Source organism: Sylvia atricapilla, chromosome 15 (assembly GCF_009819655.1).
Source record: "Sylvia atricapilla isolate bSylAtr1 chromosome 15, bSylAtr1.pri, whole genome shotgun sequence".
Taxonomy (NCBI): Eukaryota; Metazoa; Chordata; class Aves; order Passeriformes; family Sylviidae; genus Sylvia; species Sylvia atricapilla.
This window is the reverse complement of record NC_089154.1, coordinates 15,944,795-15,964,997: the sequence shown is the minus strand read 5'-3', so window position 1 is coordinate 15,964,997 and position 20,203 is coordinate 15,944,795. Positions and strand designations below refer to the sequence as shown.

General features: G+C 42.6%; 1 protein-coding gene across 21 annotated transcripts in view; it reads right to left on the bottom strand.

Annotated features, from left to right (window-relative positions):
- Positions 1–20,203, bottom strand: part of MAPK8IP3 (mitogen-activated protein kinase 8 interacting protein 3) — a 62,257-nt gene that overhangs the window by 31,260 nt on the left and 10,794 nt on the right. For 9 of the 21 annotated variants that reach the window (XM_066330369.1, XM_066330370.1, XM_066330373.1 and 6 more), the window contains exons 2-9: positions 17,637–17,757; positions 16,806–16,876; positions 15,982–16,073; positions 14,205–14,228; positions 10,214–10,265; positions 4,660–4,909; positions 1,792–1,894; positions 919–1,037 (exon numbers count right to left, since the gene is read on the bottom strand). In XM_066330369.1, the coding sequence (XP_066186466.1) occupies positions 919–1,037; positions 1,792–1,894; positions 4,660–4,909; positions 10,214–10,265; positions 14,205–14,228; positions 15,982–16,073; positions 16,806–16,876; positions 17,637–17,757 (832 nt within the window). Of the gene's footprint in view, positions 1–918; positions 1,038–1,791; positions 1,895–4,659; positions 4,910–7,309; positions 7,439–10,120; positions 10,266–14,204; positions 14,229–15,981; positions 16,074–16,805; positions 16,877–17,636; positions 17,758–20,203 lie in introns of those variants that run through there. The other 12 variants (XM_066330365.1, XM_066330366.1, XM_066330368.1 and 9 more) reach the window with 8 other exon arrangements.

The following is a 20,203-nucleotide window of genomic DNA, read 5'->3' as shown; positions in this document are numbered from 1 at the left end:
GGACACATACACAGAACCAAACTTACAAGATTATCCATAATCAGATCTGTATCAGAAATCACTAGAAAGGAAATGTGCACTTTCAGATCAGATCTCTTGCCACTAAGTACATGTAACACATTGTTTCTGAAGTCCTCCTGTGTCATAAGGCTCCTTAAAGCAAGCAGTAACATGGAAAATGAGGTACACTGTTATAAATTCTATCAGCTGCCCATGTCACCTGAGTATTCAAAGAGCACCTGTACTCTCCTGATGCAGGAAAACAGCAGGAATTAAGAACATGCTTAAATTCTGTCAAAAAACAAGCTCTAGATACTCAGGAATTCAATTGAATGAGTATGGAGAAGACTCAGAGTGCCCCCTGAGGATAAGCTGCTTCCCTGATGGCTGCAGAATCCCAGTCAAAAACACAGAAAACAGCCTGGCTACAGGTATTACAAATACCTTCAAAACCAGCTTAAAAAGTGAATCATTACACCTCTTAGGCTGACTGCAAAACAGTAAATACTGCATTACAGAGCATAGTATTTCCACATCATCTAAATATCAAAAGGTTAAACAAATGAGTTACTTTCTTACAAATTTCAAAGAAACTTTTTATTTTCAGTATAAAATTACTGGGGGGGTGGCGGGCGGAAGTTTCAGCCAGAGGAGCAAATTTTGTCTTCAAATTATTTGTATGGGAAAATCCTGTAGAAAAATAACTTATGCACTGAACACAACCCAAATAAAAGTTACCTAACAGCTGAGATCATTACTGTACTGCAGGTACATGCTTCTATCACATGTATCTCAATTTCCATGCATTCTTTAAAAAGCTAAACATTCAAGTTCTGAAAGACAAAGAGAATTTAAATGTTTCTAGAAGCTTAATATTGTGTCATTGTACCAGAGAAAATGGTTCTAACAAGGTTTTACCTAGCAGATCTGCTCCTTCATCAACATCTCCAATGACCTCAGACCCTGCTGTGGAAAGTTCATGGTACAGGGAGTCTGTGTTGATGCCAAATGCTTTGTTCACAATCCCCTGTGTTGGACTGTTGTTGGAAGAAAAACAAAAACAAAACAAAAACCAAAACCAACAACAACAAACAAACAAACAAAAACACAGAAGGAATCTTGTTACTTGACAACATTTAAGCTCAAAAATTTATCTTTGAAATACTGAGCATCTCAGACAGTTGCAGTCAAAACCTGGAGAGCACACTCCACCTGTTCACCATTGGCTGAATCAGGGAACAAAGTGAGTAAAGAAAATAGCACGTGTTATTCCCCATATCATAGAATCATGGAATGACTTGGGTTGGAAGGGACCTTAAAGACCACCTGTTTCAACCCTGGACACCTCCCACTAGATCAGGTTGCTCCAAGCCCCATCCAACCTGGTCTTGGACAATGCCAGAGGTGGGGCAGCCAAAGCCTTGTCTGGTGCTCTCAGTACCAGTGATCTGAGCCTCCCTGCTCAGAGCCTGTGGGATTGGGATTGGTAAAGTTACCTCTGTTTGTCCTCCCTTGGGGGACAGCCCTGCCTCTACTCCTCAAATATTTGAAAAACATAGAACTGAAAAATACTTGAGGTTTTAAAATGGCATTCAGAACTGAGCTCTTATTAGACAAATGCACCTTCTCCCTCTTCCTTACAGCTTAAGCCTATGTTCTCTTTGCTTGTCTTAACCTGCTGCTGCTCCATCCTCTCCATGATCTCTCCTGACCAGTAAGCCAGAGCATCCATTCCTCACTCCTCGTGAAGCCAAGTGACACAGCACACAGAGAAAAGTCACAACTCAGTACCTGCTACCCGTGCGTTCCAGGCGGGGGTCCTGACACATATCCAGCTCTGGAGTAGAATCAATGATGTCCTGGACATCGGACCACTCATCGCTGCTGCCCATCCCTAGATAAGACAGTATATACCAAATACAGGATCAGGACTCTCAGAGAATGGTATTTCTTGAAGGGACTTTTACAGTTTTGAATACTGAGGTTTGAAAATTTCATAGTGCCACATTCAAAGTCTCAAATCAGAACAGAAAGTGGCTGAACATGGTCTCTCAATTCCAGAGGATGAACACTGTAAGCATTCCCCTTCCCACTCCCATTCCAGAGCATCACTAAAGTCATTGCCCTGAATATTCACTAAAGCAGGATAAGTAGAAATGTTATATCCATAGAAGTAAATTCCAAAACTCCTTTTTTATCTGCCAGTAAAAAACTCCTCCATCCCCATATAGCATTAGCTGAGATTAAAGGCAGCACAGTAATTTTTCTGCAGAGCTTCACAGAAATTACCACTGTTAGAAACTGGCACTACTTAGTTTTAATAGAAACAGATTTTCAATACAAATTCTCAAGTCTACACTGGTTTAGATATCCATTACAGTGCTGGTTTAGATATCCATTACAGTGAAACTTGACTTCAAAACCAATAAATGAAATCTGTTTTGTGCGTAATCTACAGCCTAAAGCTATTATTTAAAGAACAAGGAACTTCTTTCTCTTGTCAAGTCCTGTTTATTGGATACCAAAATCCTCACAAGGTCAGACTTGCACCTATTGTGAACAAGCAAAATGAACATCGTGTCTGTTCACACAAGGAGTTCCTGAAGGATTAACAACCTAATTTGTGAATTACATTAGTCCCTCAATGAACTTCGATGTGACATTTTTGACCTTTGCAGACGATCTCAGTAGCCAAATATACAAAGCCCATGGCAACCAAAGTGTTAACTTCTTTCAGGCTGGCATTGTACACCACCTGGCAGCAAACCCAGGCTGGAAGACAAAGTGTGATGTGGATCTGTTGCCAAAGCAGGTATCCATACCCATTGAGTCTAACACAAACGCAGCCTTTCTCAGCTTTACTTTAGCAAGCTGGGAAGCTTTTCTGCAAATCCCTCTGAAGACCATTATTGATAGTTTAGCTGTAAGGCATATGCATCACTGACAGACACTTTATTTACAGATGCATAAAATACATTATTAAAATTCAAGTATGTTCATTACTTCTAAGCATAGAGAATTGATTTTGCGTTGGGGGTGAGAAACACCTGAAAGGCTAAACATGCAGAGCACGTAAAGAAGCCATAACTATCTGCTTTGATCAAATTCCACAATATTGCAATTGCACCAAGAAAGTGAGGGGGGGGGGGGGAACACCCAAAAACCCCCCCAAAAAACCAATCAAAAAAAACAAAAAAAAAACACAAAAAAAAAAAAAAAAAAAAAAAAACAAAAACAAAAAACAAACAACAACAACAACAAAAAAAACCCCACCAAAAAACCCTTCCACTTCACAACTGCACACACACCAAAAAGAGATGACTTTGACCCAAGAAAAGCTCGAAGTGTAAAAAATCAGGGTATTTATAGGGCATTCAAACTACTGGCATCCAAGCTTAGCTTTCCTGACACAAGTGTTTCATGGTCTTGCCTTGGCCAAGATCACAGCCAGACCACGATCGAACAGCAGGCTGGGCAGAACCCGTATGCTTCCATGGACAACTATCATTATCTCTGACAAATGGACATCTGTGGCCCTGAGGACCCCCTCAGGAAAACAGAGACTGGGACTCAGTCATGGCAGTTCTCATTCAGTGCTACAGCAGAAGATGTTCTATGTTGGTTTATGGTCTTACTTTGTTAGGAACCAGCTTGGGAATGTTAGCAGAGGAATTTCTGCTTCAGTAATACCTTAGTTATAACTTCTGCTTCCCAAGGAATAACTTGGGTAAAAATACGATCAGCTGGTTCAGATGCCAACCTCAGAGACCTGTTTACCCCTGTGCTCCTGCATGTTATCCTAATGATCTTTAATAAATCTTACAGTCCTTCTGTATTTTAGGTTCATGACCTGTAAAACAGATAATTTCTCATTTCTGATGGCCACTGCAATTCTCACAATCCAGAGTGGATCTGCTCAGACACTACATAGGCACAGCTAAAGGGCCTGTTATCATGTTATTACATCATTTATTTATTTAACAGCCTGGTGTTAAAGCTTAGATGATGGCTTTCCTGACAAGAAATCATTAATTCAAATTAATGAATTTAATGAAAACAGAGAGAAGACAACTGTAACTTCCACAGATTTGGGAGTTATTCTTATACGAGAAAAAGGCTAAAAGAAATCAGCTCATTTAGCTGAGAAAAACTGCTGTATACAATTGTTCTAAACAAAGTGGGATAAGAGCACAGAGAGAAAATAATTATTTAATGGCACTGACAAATTTGGCATTTGAAGAACTGGATATAAAATACAAATAAATCCAGAGAAAAAACTAAATAAAAGCTTTTAACTGCCATACTAACGAGGTCCAGAAACAGCTTCCCAAAAGCTCAGCCTAAAACGTGACTTGAGTGCTCAGGAAAGAGGTTCCATGACATGAATACATGTCACTGCAGGTAACTGAACTCAGAAACCTGTTCCTACCCTGTGAATTTGTGAAATCACTCATATAACTGATGTTCTCAAAAATTTACTATGCAGAAAACTGCTAACATCCAATTAGCCCTGCCTCATTCATGTACCTTTCCATGTCAGGCTTCCTCAAATTCTATACTTACAGTGCAGTCTCCCAGCCTTTCCCTGTAACAAAAAGACACAAGCACTGTGAAGTCGATTATATTAGTGACCAAGTACCTGAGTTCCAGCTGCCATACCTATGCTGACATTCCTCATCTCCTGTGTGACCTGGACTTCCATGTTCCGGCTGTTCCGCTTTTCTCGTGCCCTCTTATTGCTCTTTGTGGTGCCATTGGTGTACTCGCTGATGGGCTGGATGCTCTCGTTCAGAGGGGTGACAGCAGCAGAGGGCACGGATGATGTGGGAGTGTTGGACTTGGTTCCCGTGGTGCTTGGTGTGGCAGCTGCTGAGGACTGCCCAGATTCAGACATTTCGTCTTGGGGGCACTGTGGCAATTCCAGGGCAGCAAAACAGAAAGGGAAAAGCACAATTATACATTTCAGTAGGTCCCATTTGCTGGTGTATGGCTACCTTAAAGCATTATGACCATGGTTCTTGCTCTCTTGCTCAGTTACATGTCCCATTGTTTGCTGGTCACACCAGGCACTACCACCACAGTGAAGCAGTGAGCTCTCGTGCCGAACTCAACAAGCAAATCCCACCTGTGGAAAGGGCTGGTGACCTTCCTCCTTCACTACTGAACACTGGTCTTCACAAATCACATTGGTATGTGATCTCAAGACAGGTGGCCTTGCCACAGGTGGAAAGCACCTGTAGCCCACACTGACTACAGTGTAAGCTGAATGGCTTTGGCACTTGCAGCAAACTAGGCCAGTGTTTCCCAAGGCTGAAAGGCAACATGGATATCGCTTGAGAAGGATCTGAAGTGGCCTCTTAGAAGTCTTGGCTGATGTCATTAGCGTAAGCCATCAAGACACCTGGATGAGAAAACAGCAAACTGCTTTTGCTACTGAACTGCAGAAGCAGAGTGGACACTGATCTGGGATGCTCTGGCGTGTCTGACACAGCAGACCTATGTCCCCACACCACCTCAGGCAGAGCTAGGCAGGCATGGGTCCAGCTTGAGAACACAGCAGAAACAGGTGTGGTATCTCATTTCCAAATGGCAGGATGACAATAACCAAGAATTCAGAAAGGTGAGAAATGAACATAGGAGATGGATTCTCAGTATGAAGCGCGCAAAACAGCTCTTAGTTCTAACAGACATTACAGCCCGACTTCTTGTACCATCACTTCATGAGGAACAGGGAGGCTTCAAGGCTTTGTCACAGTATAAAGTAGGGTTTTATACTGTGACCTGTGTTTGTCAATTAAAGCAGCACTGCTTCAGTCAGACAAGGAATGCCCTGACCAGCACTGTTACCTCTCTCAGATCCAAATGAAATCCCCCCAGTCTTAAGGGCAGCCCATTCTAATTACTGCCTGCAGGGAGGTGACATAATTAATGCTGAAGTTATATGCGACAATAAGCTACAATTGGGTGCAGTGGCGTTCAGCATCTGCACATCCAGATCCAGCTTTCATCTTCACCACTGGCCTCTGACCTCCTGTGAAAATACTAGAGAAATCTTGATTCTGCTCAGAGGCTGCTCTGAACCCCCCTGAAGGTGTGACACAGTTTCATTTCACTCATTTGGAAGTCTTGTTCTAATAACAGCTTCACAACATGACAAAAAAATCCAATATGGGATGAGTGAGAAGACTGAAAAAAAAATGGTGACTTAACCCTTTGCAGCCTTATTTTTGTTAATCTGGAATTTTATTAAGGTCTTCCTTTAATTTGACTGGCCTCTGTATGCTTATCTTAGAATGCCCTGCTGCACATTGCACTGTGGAAGTCAAAGGGTTTATACTGCATCTGCGCATTTATACTGGAAACTGATTGTTTTTTTTAAATGGCACTACCATTAAATGCAATCCACATTTTGTATATTTTCCACATTGTCAGTCCAAACAGCACCCACATGAATATCCAAACCATCTCCCTGCACATATGCTGGTTTTAGCATCAAGACTGAGATGAGAACTTTGCACTTTGGCTGCTGCATGTGAAAACCACACTTCCCACCTCTACTTCATATTCCTGGTTTAGGAGCTACTTTACTAATATGTAAAGGAAAAAAAGAATCAAGTGGGCTTTTTTGATAACAAACAGACTCCAGCAAGCTTTGGACTACCTCAACTGCAGTTTGTCTTCTGTGCATTCAGATGTACAAAGGGACACAGACTATGAAGTGTGAAGTGCAACCATAAAACCTCTTTCCTCAAACAAAACTGCTGTTGGATGAAAGAATTCAGGGATGTTCTTGGACCCACTCTAAGTCTATGAGAATAACCAAAGTTCAGGAGCATCTTAGCCGTGTAAGAGACACGCAAGTGCATCCACTCCACTTGTCATTTCTTGTTCTTATGAACCAGATGTCATCCAAAAGCCCGTGATCATATGTGTCTATAGAGTGATATTTGTATCAGCAATATCCTGTAACTTCTTGTTTATTGACATAACCTGCCTCTTACTCTGAACACATGAATAAGTAATTACCCCAGTCTTTCCCTACTCCTTGGTTATAGATGTGAGTCTTGTATTTACCTAGAAAACATACTTTATCAACTTTCCAGCCTGCATTAGAGAAATTCCTCCCAAATGTATATTCTACCAATGTGCTCCTCTTCACAGCCCAAAAGCTCGTATCTTCCTTCTACTGTCTGAGCGCTCTGTTAATGCTAAATATTGCACTAAAAGTAGAGCTCTTCTCGCCAGCACAGGAGGCATTCTCCAAACCCCACAGCTCACCCAAAGAGTAATCTCCACAGCCACCACTTACCTACGGCCATACCTGTCAACCTCCTAAACATCAACTGTGTAGTAGTGACCTCCAAAATGCATTGTAAAGGCCCAACATTCATAGCAGTCATATGTCACCATGAGAAGCCACAATTGTATGGTTATAACACTGAAAGCATAGTACATAAAAACAAAAATGTTAAGGACCTTCATCTCCAAAACACTGTATAAAACAAATGCACAACTGAATGCAAAAATAAAATAATGATAGCAACTAAAATAGAAAATAGTAACAAAAAGTAAACAGGGACACTTAAAATGTAAGTCCAGCATGGCCCCATGAAGAAGGAAAACTAGTGAGAATAGTCAGGTACATACTGGGAAGGCGAGTCGTGTGTGAGTGATGTCAGCAAAATATCAGAGCTCTGAAGAAGAGGCAAGGGAGGCATGAGCCATGCCTCCGAGAAGTCAGTCATGCAGAGGAAGAGACAGCATTTCAGTCACAGAGTGTGCAAGAAGCTTCTGGGAGGAAAATCTCCATTCCAAACCAGCAAGTAAGTCAACCACATCCTTTAATTATTCATTAATTTGCTCCATACTCAGGAAATTCTCCATAACAGACTATTCATCCAAGTCTTCCACAGCACAAGGTCCTCAGGTCCACTGTATCATCTAAGCCTCCTTAATCCCAGCATTCTATTCTGAGTCTCCCTAACGAGCACCAACACGAATCCCAGCACACTACATTTGGAGCAGCACACTGCTAGCTCTGCACAAAGCTTTCTTGGAAGCAGATTTTTTTTGTCCTGATACCACCACCAAATAACTAAGAGATCCAGTCAGTAATCACAGAATGGTTCGGGTTGGAAAGGACCTTAAGCATTACCTAGTTCCAACCCTTGCACAGGGTGTCTTCCCTGCCCAAAGCAGTCTATTACCTGAACTTGGACACCAAAGCTTCCCATTTATCTGGGTTGCTGCTGCATTCCCCTGCAATGCAGATGTTGGGTTACTTCTTTTGCAAGTTCTCAGTAGGACGAACTAAAGAATTACACCTTAGCAAGGCTGTGGAAGATGGATCTAACCACAATGCCTACCCATCTCTTCTCTAAAAATTAACTCCTACTGCCCAGCCTGATCCCTGGAAGGTCTGTTCACCAAGGTGCGCAGCACTGCCTGGAGAGCCTGAGGAATAACGGGGCTTGGGGTCCATATATTTCAGTTGTGCTGGCACAGCACTAGTATGAAGAAACATATTCATGCTCTATTCTCATTTCCACCATCCACTATTACATTATTGTACTGTGGCACTGCTATTCCGTAATCCCGGAGCTTTCCAGAAATGACTGTAGTATCTGAATGGCATTTTGCAAGTCGCTACATTTCCCAAAATTCTGTGCCCCTAACACTACAATAAGGACTGGATTCCAATTCTCCGTCCTAGGCAAAGGTTTTTTTGATTTCCAAATTCCACAATGGCAGAGAGCTGACAAACTGCTGACATTTGTGCTGTGCTAGGCCTGGCTGCTTTACAGACGTAGTGTTAAAAAAATAACTTTCTGCTTTTTTTTCTGAGTAAACTGTGAATTTGTTATCCATCAAGAAGGCCACTGCTGCAGACTCCCTCATATGAAAGCCCATTCACAGGATCTAGAGACATGTAGAGTGGGTACAACAAGCTGGGGATTTCTCTTTGTTTTAATCTCCTCTTTGCCGTTACTGCCTCAATGTAGTTTACAGGATCAGTGATTCACAATTTTTCAAAAGGAGACCAGTCCTTACATGTGACACATAAAACAGCTGATGTTCTACAAATTCCAAGCAGAGTGAAGGTAAATTTAATCCGATACTTCTGAAGTAGAGCAGAAACTCTGTGAGATACCAGTGGACACACTGAGCTGTGCTCAGCAGAGAAACCAGGGGCTCTCATACCTGTCATCAGGCATTTGTGGAAAATCATTCTAAAGAGAAGAATTCGGTGGGATCCTGAGCACAAAGACTTTGCAAAGCCTACGTGTACAGCTAATGGGAAATGCAGGTCATCATGCATAGCCTAATCTGTAAACAGCTACCGTGAGCTATCAGCTCATAGCACACCACTTGGGCCTTGGGGTTCAGACCAATCTCCGAATAGTGGAGACCCCTGAATGGCAGAGCAGAGCACAAGATGCATCAGCCAGCAACATGAGCTGCTCCAGTGAAGCTGCAATGCTGTGAGGATTTTGAAAGACCTGGTGCAAAAGGCAGAGCAGTGACAGTGACAGATATACTGAAAGTAGACAGTGCAAGTCTAGAACAGTGACTAGGCATAGGAGGAATGTAAGACCTTCAAGCACAGTGCAAGACTTGGGCATCCAGACAGGATAAGGAGCCCTTTTTTAGTGAAAACAGGAAGGCCAAGAGATCAGCCAAAAATGACAAACACTTAAGGGCAAGTGCAACACAACGCCTGGCCCCACTTGCATTGCAGAACCATTGCTCTTTTCAAAGTGGGGAGGGGACAGGATCCACCATGTCCTCTCTCAAATGAGCTATTAAGAAGTGAAGGATTTCTCTTTACTCAATCCCTAACTGCCTTCACACACATCCCGCTCAACTTGGGGTCAGCCAAGTAAAGAAGATTATCCCTGAGACAAGCACCATGAGGAGCTGTGTGAAACCCTTCTTGCACCATATGCCAGATCTGCAGAAGAATATTCTCCCATCTCCAGCACAACTACTATGGGAGCAAACACATAGGGAGAGGCTGCAAAGGGTTAGGGACACAGATTGTCTCTAGCTCAATGAAAATGTGAGATGTTATCGACAGCGAGAGAGTGGGAAACCCTTGCTCTGTGATGGTCTAGAAAACCTTGTAGCTGGAGTTGGACTGCAGCTGGCCGAGGTCACTCAGGTGCCAGTGGTCCAGTGTTGGGATGATCTTGGCCCCTATCTGCCCACGTACCATGCCATCAGCGAGGGGGAAGACATTCAGTGAGTTGGGACGTTCCTTCCTGCTAAAGAGACAAAGGAGAGAGAGGAAAGTGTGTTAACCATGTACAAAGTTCTCACAGAAAACAAACAGCATGCTAGTGTATGTGAAACACTAGTTACTATAAACTGGACTGCAACTGTTAGCCTCATGTGGCAGCTGCCTGAACTCCCAGCTCCCACGCTTCCTTGGTGCTGGCTGCTTAGTCCCATGGTGTTACTGCTAGAGTAATACCTCCTCCTGGAGAAACTCTAAGAGGAATGGGGTCAGTGGCCATAATAGGTACAACTGACTGCTCAATCAGTATGAGAAATTTGGAGAAACAAGAAAGTGCAGGGAACCACGAGACAATTTAAGTCATTGCTTCCTCTGAAAAACAAAGGTACTGGAGGAAAATAAGCCACGGCAAACAACTCTCACAGCAAAAAAATATAATAGCTTCTAGAGATGTCATCCCAGGGTGATGAATGAGGTTTTTAAGTGCCATCTACATGAAACTTTACGACATTCCACCCCAAATCTGGTGAGCTTCAACAACAGGAACCAGAGGGGTGGATCCAATTTTAAGCAAGAAAGAGAGTATTTGTATTTTTTGATCTCCCTCCCTCCCCCTATTACAACGCACTTGCCCTTCAGAAACTAAACAAAGTTACAAATGAATGCACTGTGTATATTGCTAGGTGTCTCTTAAGTGTGTTCTCTTCATCCTCTCCTTTCTGGCAACTGCAGGTGACTCGCTAACTGCAGGTTTGATTCTGAACATAAAAGCTGGCACAGATTTTGAGAACAAGTTTCAGTGGGAGGAAGTCTAGAGCAAGCAGTGAAGGTGGAAAGGCTGCAGTAGCAGCCTGCTGAACCCAGCAAATGGTTCACGGTATTTCTATTAGACTCCAGTCCCTGCAGAGCTGAACTAAATTGATTCTCTGTGTGATGTGCACCCACACTCAAGACTCAATCATACTTCTCCTAGTCCTGCACTGGGTTTCTGCTTAATTGTGGGAGTGTGATGAAATCTGCCCTTTGCAGCACGCTGTTAGTAACAGCGGACCTCCATGTGCGTTTCTGTAATGATCACCAGCACTGGGTGCCACGCCCAGGCTGGGAAACAAGTGCAGCCGTCTCACCTTGTAACCATGGGAAACAACTGCTACAGGGCCCCTGGGACAGAGCAAACACACTAACACAGGGGATAGTACACCAGCCAGCTCTTTCAGGAAGGACGGAGGTGGAGAGTCCAGCAGAGCAGACAATGTTTCCTGAGAAAAACCACAATGCCCAACCTTCTTACTGCCAGCACTGCCCAGCTGCCACAGCATGCTGCATTGCTGCATCAGTGCCTACCTCGAACAGGCAAAAAGGACTTCTGTGGCCTGTCTTGGATAGGCAAGATGAGGCAGAAAGGAGTTTCCAGTGTAGCCTGCTTGGGATGCACTTTTCCTAGGAATTTGCATTAACATCCTCTCCTGAAGATACTAGATTTGTACATAGAAGCTTCATACACAAACCCTCTTAGAAAGGACACATGTAACTGGATTTTGGAGGAACACAGATCACTGATAAAACATCAATGACTTTCTCACAGGTGACAAGCAACAGGACAAGAGGAAATGTCCTCAAGCTACACCAGGGTAGGTTCAGGTTGGATACTGCAGAAAATTTCTTCAGTGAAAGAGTGGTTAAGCATGGAAACATACTGCCCACAGCAATGGTGGAATCACAGTCCTTGGAAGCATTCAAAAGGTGTGTGGATCTGGCACTTCACGGTATGATTTAATAGGCCTGAGTGTATCCAGTTGAAGGTGAAACTTGATGATCTTGGAGGTCTTTTACAACCTTAATGATTCTATCATTCTCCACAGATTCAAACCCAGACTCCTATGTGACAGGAATTGTCAGTTTCCTTGTAGCTTTTCCGTTCCACTACCAAAGGCATCTTGTTGCTTGTGACTTAAATAATTGCTGAAGGTTTAGTGAAAACATTCCACTGCTGCTTATCTAAATCACAATTTATGACTGTAACCTGCCACTTACACCTGCTCCTACTAGGTCATGATGCCAAAGGACAGTTACCTCCACCTATTTACTGAAGATACCTCTCTTTATCCCACTGCTTTCATTCAAAGACCCTGAAAGTTTCTAACAGCTGGGTTTCAAGTTCCTACAAAGTTTCTAAATAACATACTATGCAAATGTTTCCCCTCCTAGGAAATCTTCACCCTGGCCCTGATACAAGCACCACAGAAAGTAGAGTTAATTATGTGTAAGAGATTATGCAGGGATTCAAAACTAGAAATCAGAGCCACTTTTTCCCACAAAATCAGAAAATTCTTAGTTTTACAGTTAAAGAAATAATCCATGGGTCCCTAACAGTCTACTTCAAAAAAAAAACCTCTATTTATGGAGAAAACAAAATTAGGCTATTTTTTGAGATGCTTTAATTGTCAGTTTTTCAGGACCGAATGACAGTTTTAAGAGAATCTTGCTTTCACAGATGTATGGAGCAGGAGAAAGTTTTCTATAATTGCAGAACAGTCCTTGTCAAATCAGTGGTGCAGCCAGAGTATCTTAGTGACTATGCTGGAATGATGTGACGTAACTCACTGACAACACAAGACATAAAAGCTGCCCCAAAAGTATGCTGAGAGACATTAAATTATACTTTCCCTTTTTTGTTGATATGCAAACACATACACACCTAACACACAAGGAAATACAGGAGCCACTGAATGGAGAGGAAATGAGTGAATTTCACAGTCCCTGTCAAAAAGACAGAGGTACAGGGTTTCTGTAGCCTCAGAAGCTGTAGAATCTTCAGGAAAGAATTTTAGCACAGACTGTTAGGAAATTTCCTTGCTGCGTTTCTTTGGAAACACCTTCAAGCCTCTCTAAAACCTCCCAGGAAAGGGAAAAAAGCAAACACCCTAGAAGAGCTAACTCCAGTTTTGCAGTCCTGGAGTTGGTGACCAAACTGAAATACAAATAAATTTAAAGAATTCTCAGGGCTGGTCTAAATTTTGAGTGCTGCACTTGCCATCATATTCCCACATCTTTCCAGGGCTCGGCCAGGGTGAGTATTAACACTTGTTAGCTGCACCTTGAGTTACAAGGCGAACAGCACGCTCTCCAATGAAAGTTTGCAGCAGCCAAAACCTGGGATCAGGATGTTCTACAAGCAACATCCTAAAGTTTACAAAACATAACGAAACTACAGTTTGTTTGCCAGCATTTCAAGAGGAGAACTAGACTCTTTGAAGGTTCTGGGCACAGCACTCCCTGCCCAACCATCAGCCAAAACTGCCTTTGGAAACCTACTGACACCTGTTCTGCTCCACTCAGAAATCGGGCATGGCTTGTTCTCTAGAGTAAAATAAGAGAGAAGAAATTTTTTGGAACCAGAGGGAATTGCATGAAGCTGTGTCAGGGGAGTTTTAGGCTGGATTTCAGGAAAAGGTTCTTCCCCCAGAGAGTGGTGGGCACTGCCCAGGCTCCTGAATGAATGGCCACAGCCCCAAGGCTACCAGAGTTCCATGAGTGTTTGGACAACACTCTCAGGCACAGGATGGGATTGTTCAGGTGTCTGTGCAGGGACAGGAGCTGGATTTGATAATCCTTATGGACTCCTTCCAACTCAGGATATTCTATTATTCTACGGGTCTGTGATTCCAGGACTTTTTAAAACATCAGGGGATGTGCAGTGTAAACATGCTATCCTAGACATCTGATCCTGTTTTGGCACGAAACTTGTGTGTCTTTTGCATTTGCATGCACAAGCTTCCCCCTGTTGTTTTTATTCCAGCTCCACAGCTCCCTCTGTGCCCATGAAACAGCAAGTTCAGCACAGGTGCCAGTAGACAGAGAGAACAAATATGCCAGTACAATACATTCCTAGCATCACACCGTCACCACTCCACAGCAACCTCCAGCACTCGGATTAATGAAGTTCAGATGCAGCAACAAGATTTACCTTTTCCTCCAGGACTGGCGATGACTGCAGTGACAAACATAACAGCCAAACAGCAGCAATCCCACAAAAAGCGAGACAAAAAGAACAACCATTAGAGAGCAAATGTCATGCAAACATGCAACCTACCACAGACACAAGGTACACATGCACTGCCACCCACGCCATGTGGAAGTGAGTACAAACCTATTACACCTCTTGGATGGCCATTGATACACACTATCCCCACAAAAGTTGCTGCACAAACTTCTCCCTAGTCCCATTTTTTTTTTTTTAATAAATGCACCCCATTTTGTTTCACAGGTCATGAGAAATTATGCCTGTCCCCCCACCCAGTGCACTAAAATCCACAAACACTGGTGGCTTCTCCCTCCAGCTGTGCAATGACATCAAAACACACCTGTCCCAGGTGCTTGTGCACAACAGAGAGCTACACACGCACACACACGCAAACAGCGCAAAGCCGAAAATTAAGGAAAAACTCCCATTTCCCAGTGGTAGCTCTTACAGACTTGGATCACAGCCTCCTTATGGGCTTTTCAAATACATACAGTGTTTCTCTCCATTAGCAATATGCCACACTTAGAGGGTAAAAGACTAACTTCTCTGACATGAAAAGGCAATTCTTGATGAAAATTCTGCCCTTCACCACTGAGACTGGCAGACTTGTAGATATAACTAGCAACACTTTTCACTGGGCAGCTCTTTTAAAGAATGTTAATGTAAAGCCACAATTAATATAAGCTTATTTGAGAGTCAGCGAAGGAAAAGCTCTTAAGAAAGGAAGAAATTAAAAACCATTTCTATTACGCAGTCCAACTCAGGAGTTGGGCTTCTATGATCCTTGTAGCTCCCTTTCAACTCAGGATATTCTATAATTCTATGACTCCAAGTTGGCAGGTGCACACAAGACTCACCCTTCAAAAGAGGGGTGCCCTAAGTTTGCTTTTGCCTACGGTACTTTTAGATTTTAATGTGTAAGCACTTCCACAGATATATTCTTACTTTCAGAAGTGTAAGTTTGGAGAGAAACAAGCCTAACACACTTATCCCATTCCACCTTTAACACTAGGATCAGATCATGTTCTGGGAGCCCACTCTGGATTTCCAGACTGAGGGACAGAAGAAAAAGAAGAAAAATAATCTGATAAGGGAGATTTTATGAACAGATGAGCACCTACAAACTACTGATTCTTCTTACACCATGTCCTCTCCAGCTTTCTACACCCCTCATGCCTGTCTCTTCTGCCTAGGAAAGCTGACATCTAGTTTTTTTTTTTGTTTTACTCAATTGATTCCTATATTTTAGACAATCTATCTTGTCAGAACCCAAACACTGCAGAAGGGAGAAAAATCCAAGTAGAATGGTGACTGACAGAAAGCTTCCTCTGAAAGAACTGGTGAAAAAAACCCCTATAACAGCTATTGCATTCAATTGCTACAGTTTTGCTGCCTATCCCACATACAAAGACACATAAACACTTTAATTGACACCTCCATCCATTCTACAGATAAATTTTTACACTCTGCCTAAGAATACAAACATGTTTTCCAGAGGTCTCATCAACAGCAGCACAATAAAGCCTCACCTTTGCAAAACAACATACAAAGCTCCTCACCATCAAGTACCCACAACTCACCCAGAACCCATTAAAAGAGAGCTTCAGCTACAATCCGTGTCCCCAGGGAAAGGTCCTGCTCTGTTTTCTCTCTCAAAAACACACATTCAGTGTGCAAGTTCCCAGGTGACACGTGTTACATGGAGAGGTCGTGGCCCTACCTTCTCCCAGGTACACTGCCCTCAGTTTGGTTATTTCCCACAACTTGCTGTATCTTAGATCGCTCAATGTGTTCCACGTACGTCTGGATCATCTGTGAGGAGAGAAAAATCCATGAGGCAAACAGATGAGAAGGGAAGTCTCACTTTCTGCTTTAGTTTAATCTTCTCTGGCATCCATTTCCAATCCCCTGGGGTTTTCTGCAGACTTCCTTGTCTTTACCGTTGCCTTCTAAGCAGATAATATAAGTGAATGGGCTAACCTGATAGAAAATTTGTCAGCAAATAGTGCTGAATGTCATAACCAAGGAGCCTTGAAAGAGCATATCCCAAAACAATGCAAGCCTGGAGGCTCTCTGGCAATGGGAGATGAGGTAGCAGGACACTGTGCACAGCATCATAGAACAGCTGAGATTGGAAGGAACGCCCTAAGGTACATCAGTCCACTCCCTGCTGAAATAGGGCCACACAGAGCAGGCTGCAACAGGACCACATCCAGGTGGCTTACGAATATTTCCAAGGAAGGAGACTCCAACACACCTCTGAACAACCTGTCCCAGGGCTCAATGTCCTTGCAGTAAAGTAGTTTTTACTACCTTGCTCGGAGTGAGCTTTCTGTGTCCTAGTTTGTCCCAGCTGTTTCCACCGGGCACCACTGAACACAGTCTGTCTCCATCCTCTTTACAACCTCCACTCATGTATTTCTGATGTTCCCCAAGTTCAGAAGCTCTAGTGATCACTAGGATTGTAAAGCCAAGTTCTTTGACAAGATATAGTCATGTAGATACAGACAAAGAGTTTATTTATTTAGAAAGATGATATCCTACCTCTGTGTGACGCTGATGCAGAGCATTATACTCCTTCTTCATTTCCGATTCACGTTCTTCCAGTCGAGAAACTGCCAAGAGAAGATCCTAGCTATCAGCTAACATAGACCTGGCTCTCAAAATAAATTATTTGAGAAACAAAGTCTGTTTTTTAAGAAATTAATTTACACCTACTGAATAAAACAAACAGAAACAGAATTGTGGGATTTGGTCTTTGTTACAAACTTAGCTCATGGGTACCTGCATGTTCCTAATACTAGCAATTTTGCACCACAAATGGAATAAACCCACAGTTTTTCAGCAGTAGCCTGTTGCCCTGTAAGCATCTTAGTTTGGCAACAATTTAAGCTGTCCTCTGGTACTGGCTCTTCTGGCTAATAGAGGAGCAGGAGTACTGGACAAAACATTAACAAATTCTGAGGGGAACTTCAACAGCTGGACACGTTAAGGACGTATTTGTAAAAAAAAAAAAAAGGATACTAAGTAACTAACTAACTAACTGTGATGATTTTTATCAGAATGGAAGATTCTACAAGGAGAAACTGGAAACCAGGTTCGAAAGGCCCAAACCTTTCATCTTGCATCTGGAGACACTGACCACAAAAGAGAAGAAATGTAGCCTCTACTGAATTAGTGTGGGTACATCCCACCTCTTGGGAAGCTCAGAATTTTACATCAAAGTAAAGGACAACCAGGCATTTTGGGCTTTGCACAAATGACTATTAAAAAAAAAAAAAAAAAAAAAAAGAGTACGAAGATTATTTTTAAAGTAGCACTGCATGTGTGTGGAAGGTATGCATATAATAGTGTCTAGTGCATGGTTTTGCTTACTCTGGTCAGCGTAGTTTTTGGTCTTCAGCTCCAGCTGTCGAGTCTGAAATTCAAGGTGTTCCACTTGGATTTGTAGTTCTTTCTTCTCCTGCTCCAGTGCATCTTCAAACTCTATGAACTTCTGCAGAGGGAAGAAGTGGAGAAGGAGGCACAGATGAAGATTACATGCGAAGTGGGTTTGCCCTACCATGGCCTTTCCTCTCCTCAAAAAAAACAGAAATCTGAAAGAATAAAATCTGAGGGAATATAATTTAAAAAATCAGAAATAAGATTTTTGAAGTACTCTAAGTAGCACAACAGCATTTTAATCAAACTGAAGAGTCTTTTATATGAGAAATGTATTGTTATCTTTAATCCACAATAAACATACAAACTATGGTCCAACATGAGTTTTGCAAACCAGCACAACTCTATCATCTTCAGCAATGCTGGTCTTCTTTGTGCCAGGCTGATTTTTGATTCCTGTTAATTTGATGTCACTGAAGGAAAATTTTATTTCCATGATCATGTATTTAAAAATACCTATGTCAGAAACCTTCAGACTAACTCTTCTAATGATGCAGATGTAGAGAGCTCCACCCAAAATTCCTGTGGGGGGGACAAGTCTTGCAGAAATGTGCAAGTCTTTTGGAAAACTAAGCTCCATCTCTGGTGCTGCTCATTCCCATTATCACCAACACAGAGGCAGCTGCAAGCAGCAGCGTGACTCCTGCACAGGATACAGGACCAAAGGAAAGGTTTTACAGATACACTCATTTCACAATAAAAACACAATAGGGAATATACCTGATTTCAGGGTGTTTTTTCTGTAAACTGTCACTTCTTGCCTGAGAGTTTTAGTCACTCACTGCCACGCACACCAGCACTCAAGAGCAGAGTAAAACACGTGGAACATTCTGTTCAGCTTCACTGCCAGATATTACACAACTCATGGTAGGAACTAGAGCCAGAGAAGCTCCGTATAATGAAATATCATATAGCATCATATAATACCATTAAATCATATCATATAATAAAGTATCATGAAATATTTAAACTAAGCAGGATCCCTCGGAAGTGAAGACAGCTCCACATCTCTGCATACAGCTGGGCCAGCCTGGTGATACACGGTCATCAGAGGTTTTCTGCACAATACACTAATGCAATGACTGACCCATAACCCACACGTCTAAATTCAGAAACAGCTGCTTCTTGTACCGCCCCTCACGCAATCTGGTGGGAAAGTCCCTAAGGCTCAGAGAACACATGCCTTTCCCCAGCAAACCAAGCCTGAATGTTACCACCAGGCTCACAAGGGCACAGTACTGCAAAGCCATCCCACCAGCTGCAGTACACATCCTGGCCTAGCTTACAAACCCAAAAATTCAAGTCTTGTTACATTACTCCGGAATAGTTCCATGCAAGGAAGCCAGAAGAACAACATTATTTGCACCAACCAGTCCAGTAACCAGAACCCCATCCAACAGCTGAGCTGCATGAGCACGGCTAGGGTTGGGAGTAGCCCTGGATCTGGAGCTGCTGAGGATGAGACTGAGAAGCAAATTAAGCCAAGCAGGCGTTAATCCACCCTTAAAAATGTTTATGGGCCCAGAGGAGCCCATAGGAAGTAACAGGGGTCTGTGAAGAGCTCACAAGGCTCTGCTCCTAACCCTGCTCCTCTCTCTCTGTCCGTTTGCCAAATCCTCATTAGGTCCAGGCCCATCAGATTCACCAGCACATGCACACTGGCTGGAGACACCTCCTCTGTCTAAAAGCAGGGATAACGGGAAGGAAAATCCTTCTCTCTCTGACCTCTGCAAGGGGGAAGTGCTCTCTCCACAAACATCACTGTTCAGGGGCATGAGAATTTCAATTTAACAAATTAAAGCTTTGTTTTACTCCAAAAGGGACAGACCCTGGTAAGAATCTTTTCTGGCAAAGACTCCCAGGGAACCTAACACATTTAAATGCTCAATAAAATTGTTAAATTCTGCACGTGAACCAATCTGCACTGCTGAACTTTTAAGATAAACCCCATCCACATTCCGTACTGCTTTTACTGGAATTATTAGCAGGGACACTGGAGTCATCATTATAAATTGGATCCTCTCTGCAGATGACTGAAAGCCACATTATTTATGATTCTTGTAAACTTTTAAAACTGTTCAGTGAACTCCTGGGAGCAGTGACTCAGTTTGCATTCCTACATACCTGTATTTATAGAAAAAAATCAAACAGGCTTTAGCCACTTCTTGCTTCCCTGCACTCAGTGCTCTGCAGTGCCTTTAACCTCTAACTGGGCTTTTAACTTTATTCCTCTTCCTGTCCAAATTTACTGTAATAAGGGTTTGGGTTTTTTCCCACTTATGGTTGTTTTGCACGGAATTTTCTAGAAATAGCAGCAATGCCAACACCCTTCTTACACTATAAAGAATTCATCTCAGAGGCTAAACATTTACTTATTAATTATATTTTAAGATTGTTCAAGGGTTTAGATTTTTAAGTATGTTTCTTCTTGAGATGTCAATTAAACATTGAAATCCCTTAGTCACTCAACCATCAACCTGTTTTATGGATTCTGAGAACTT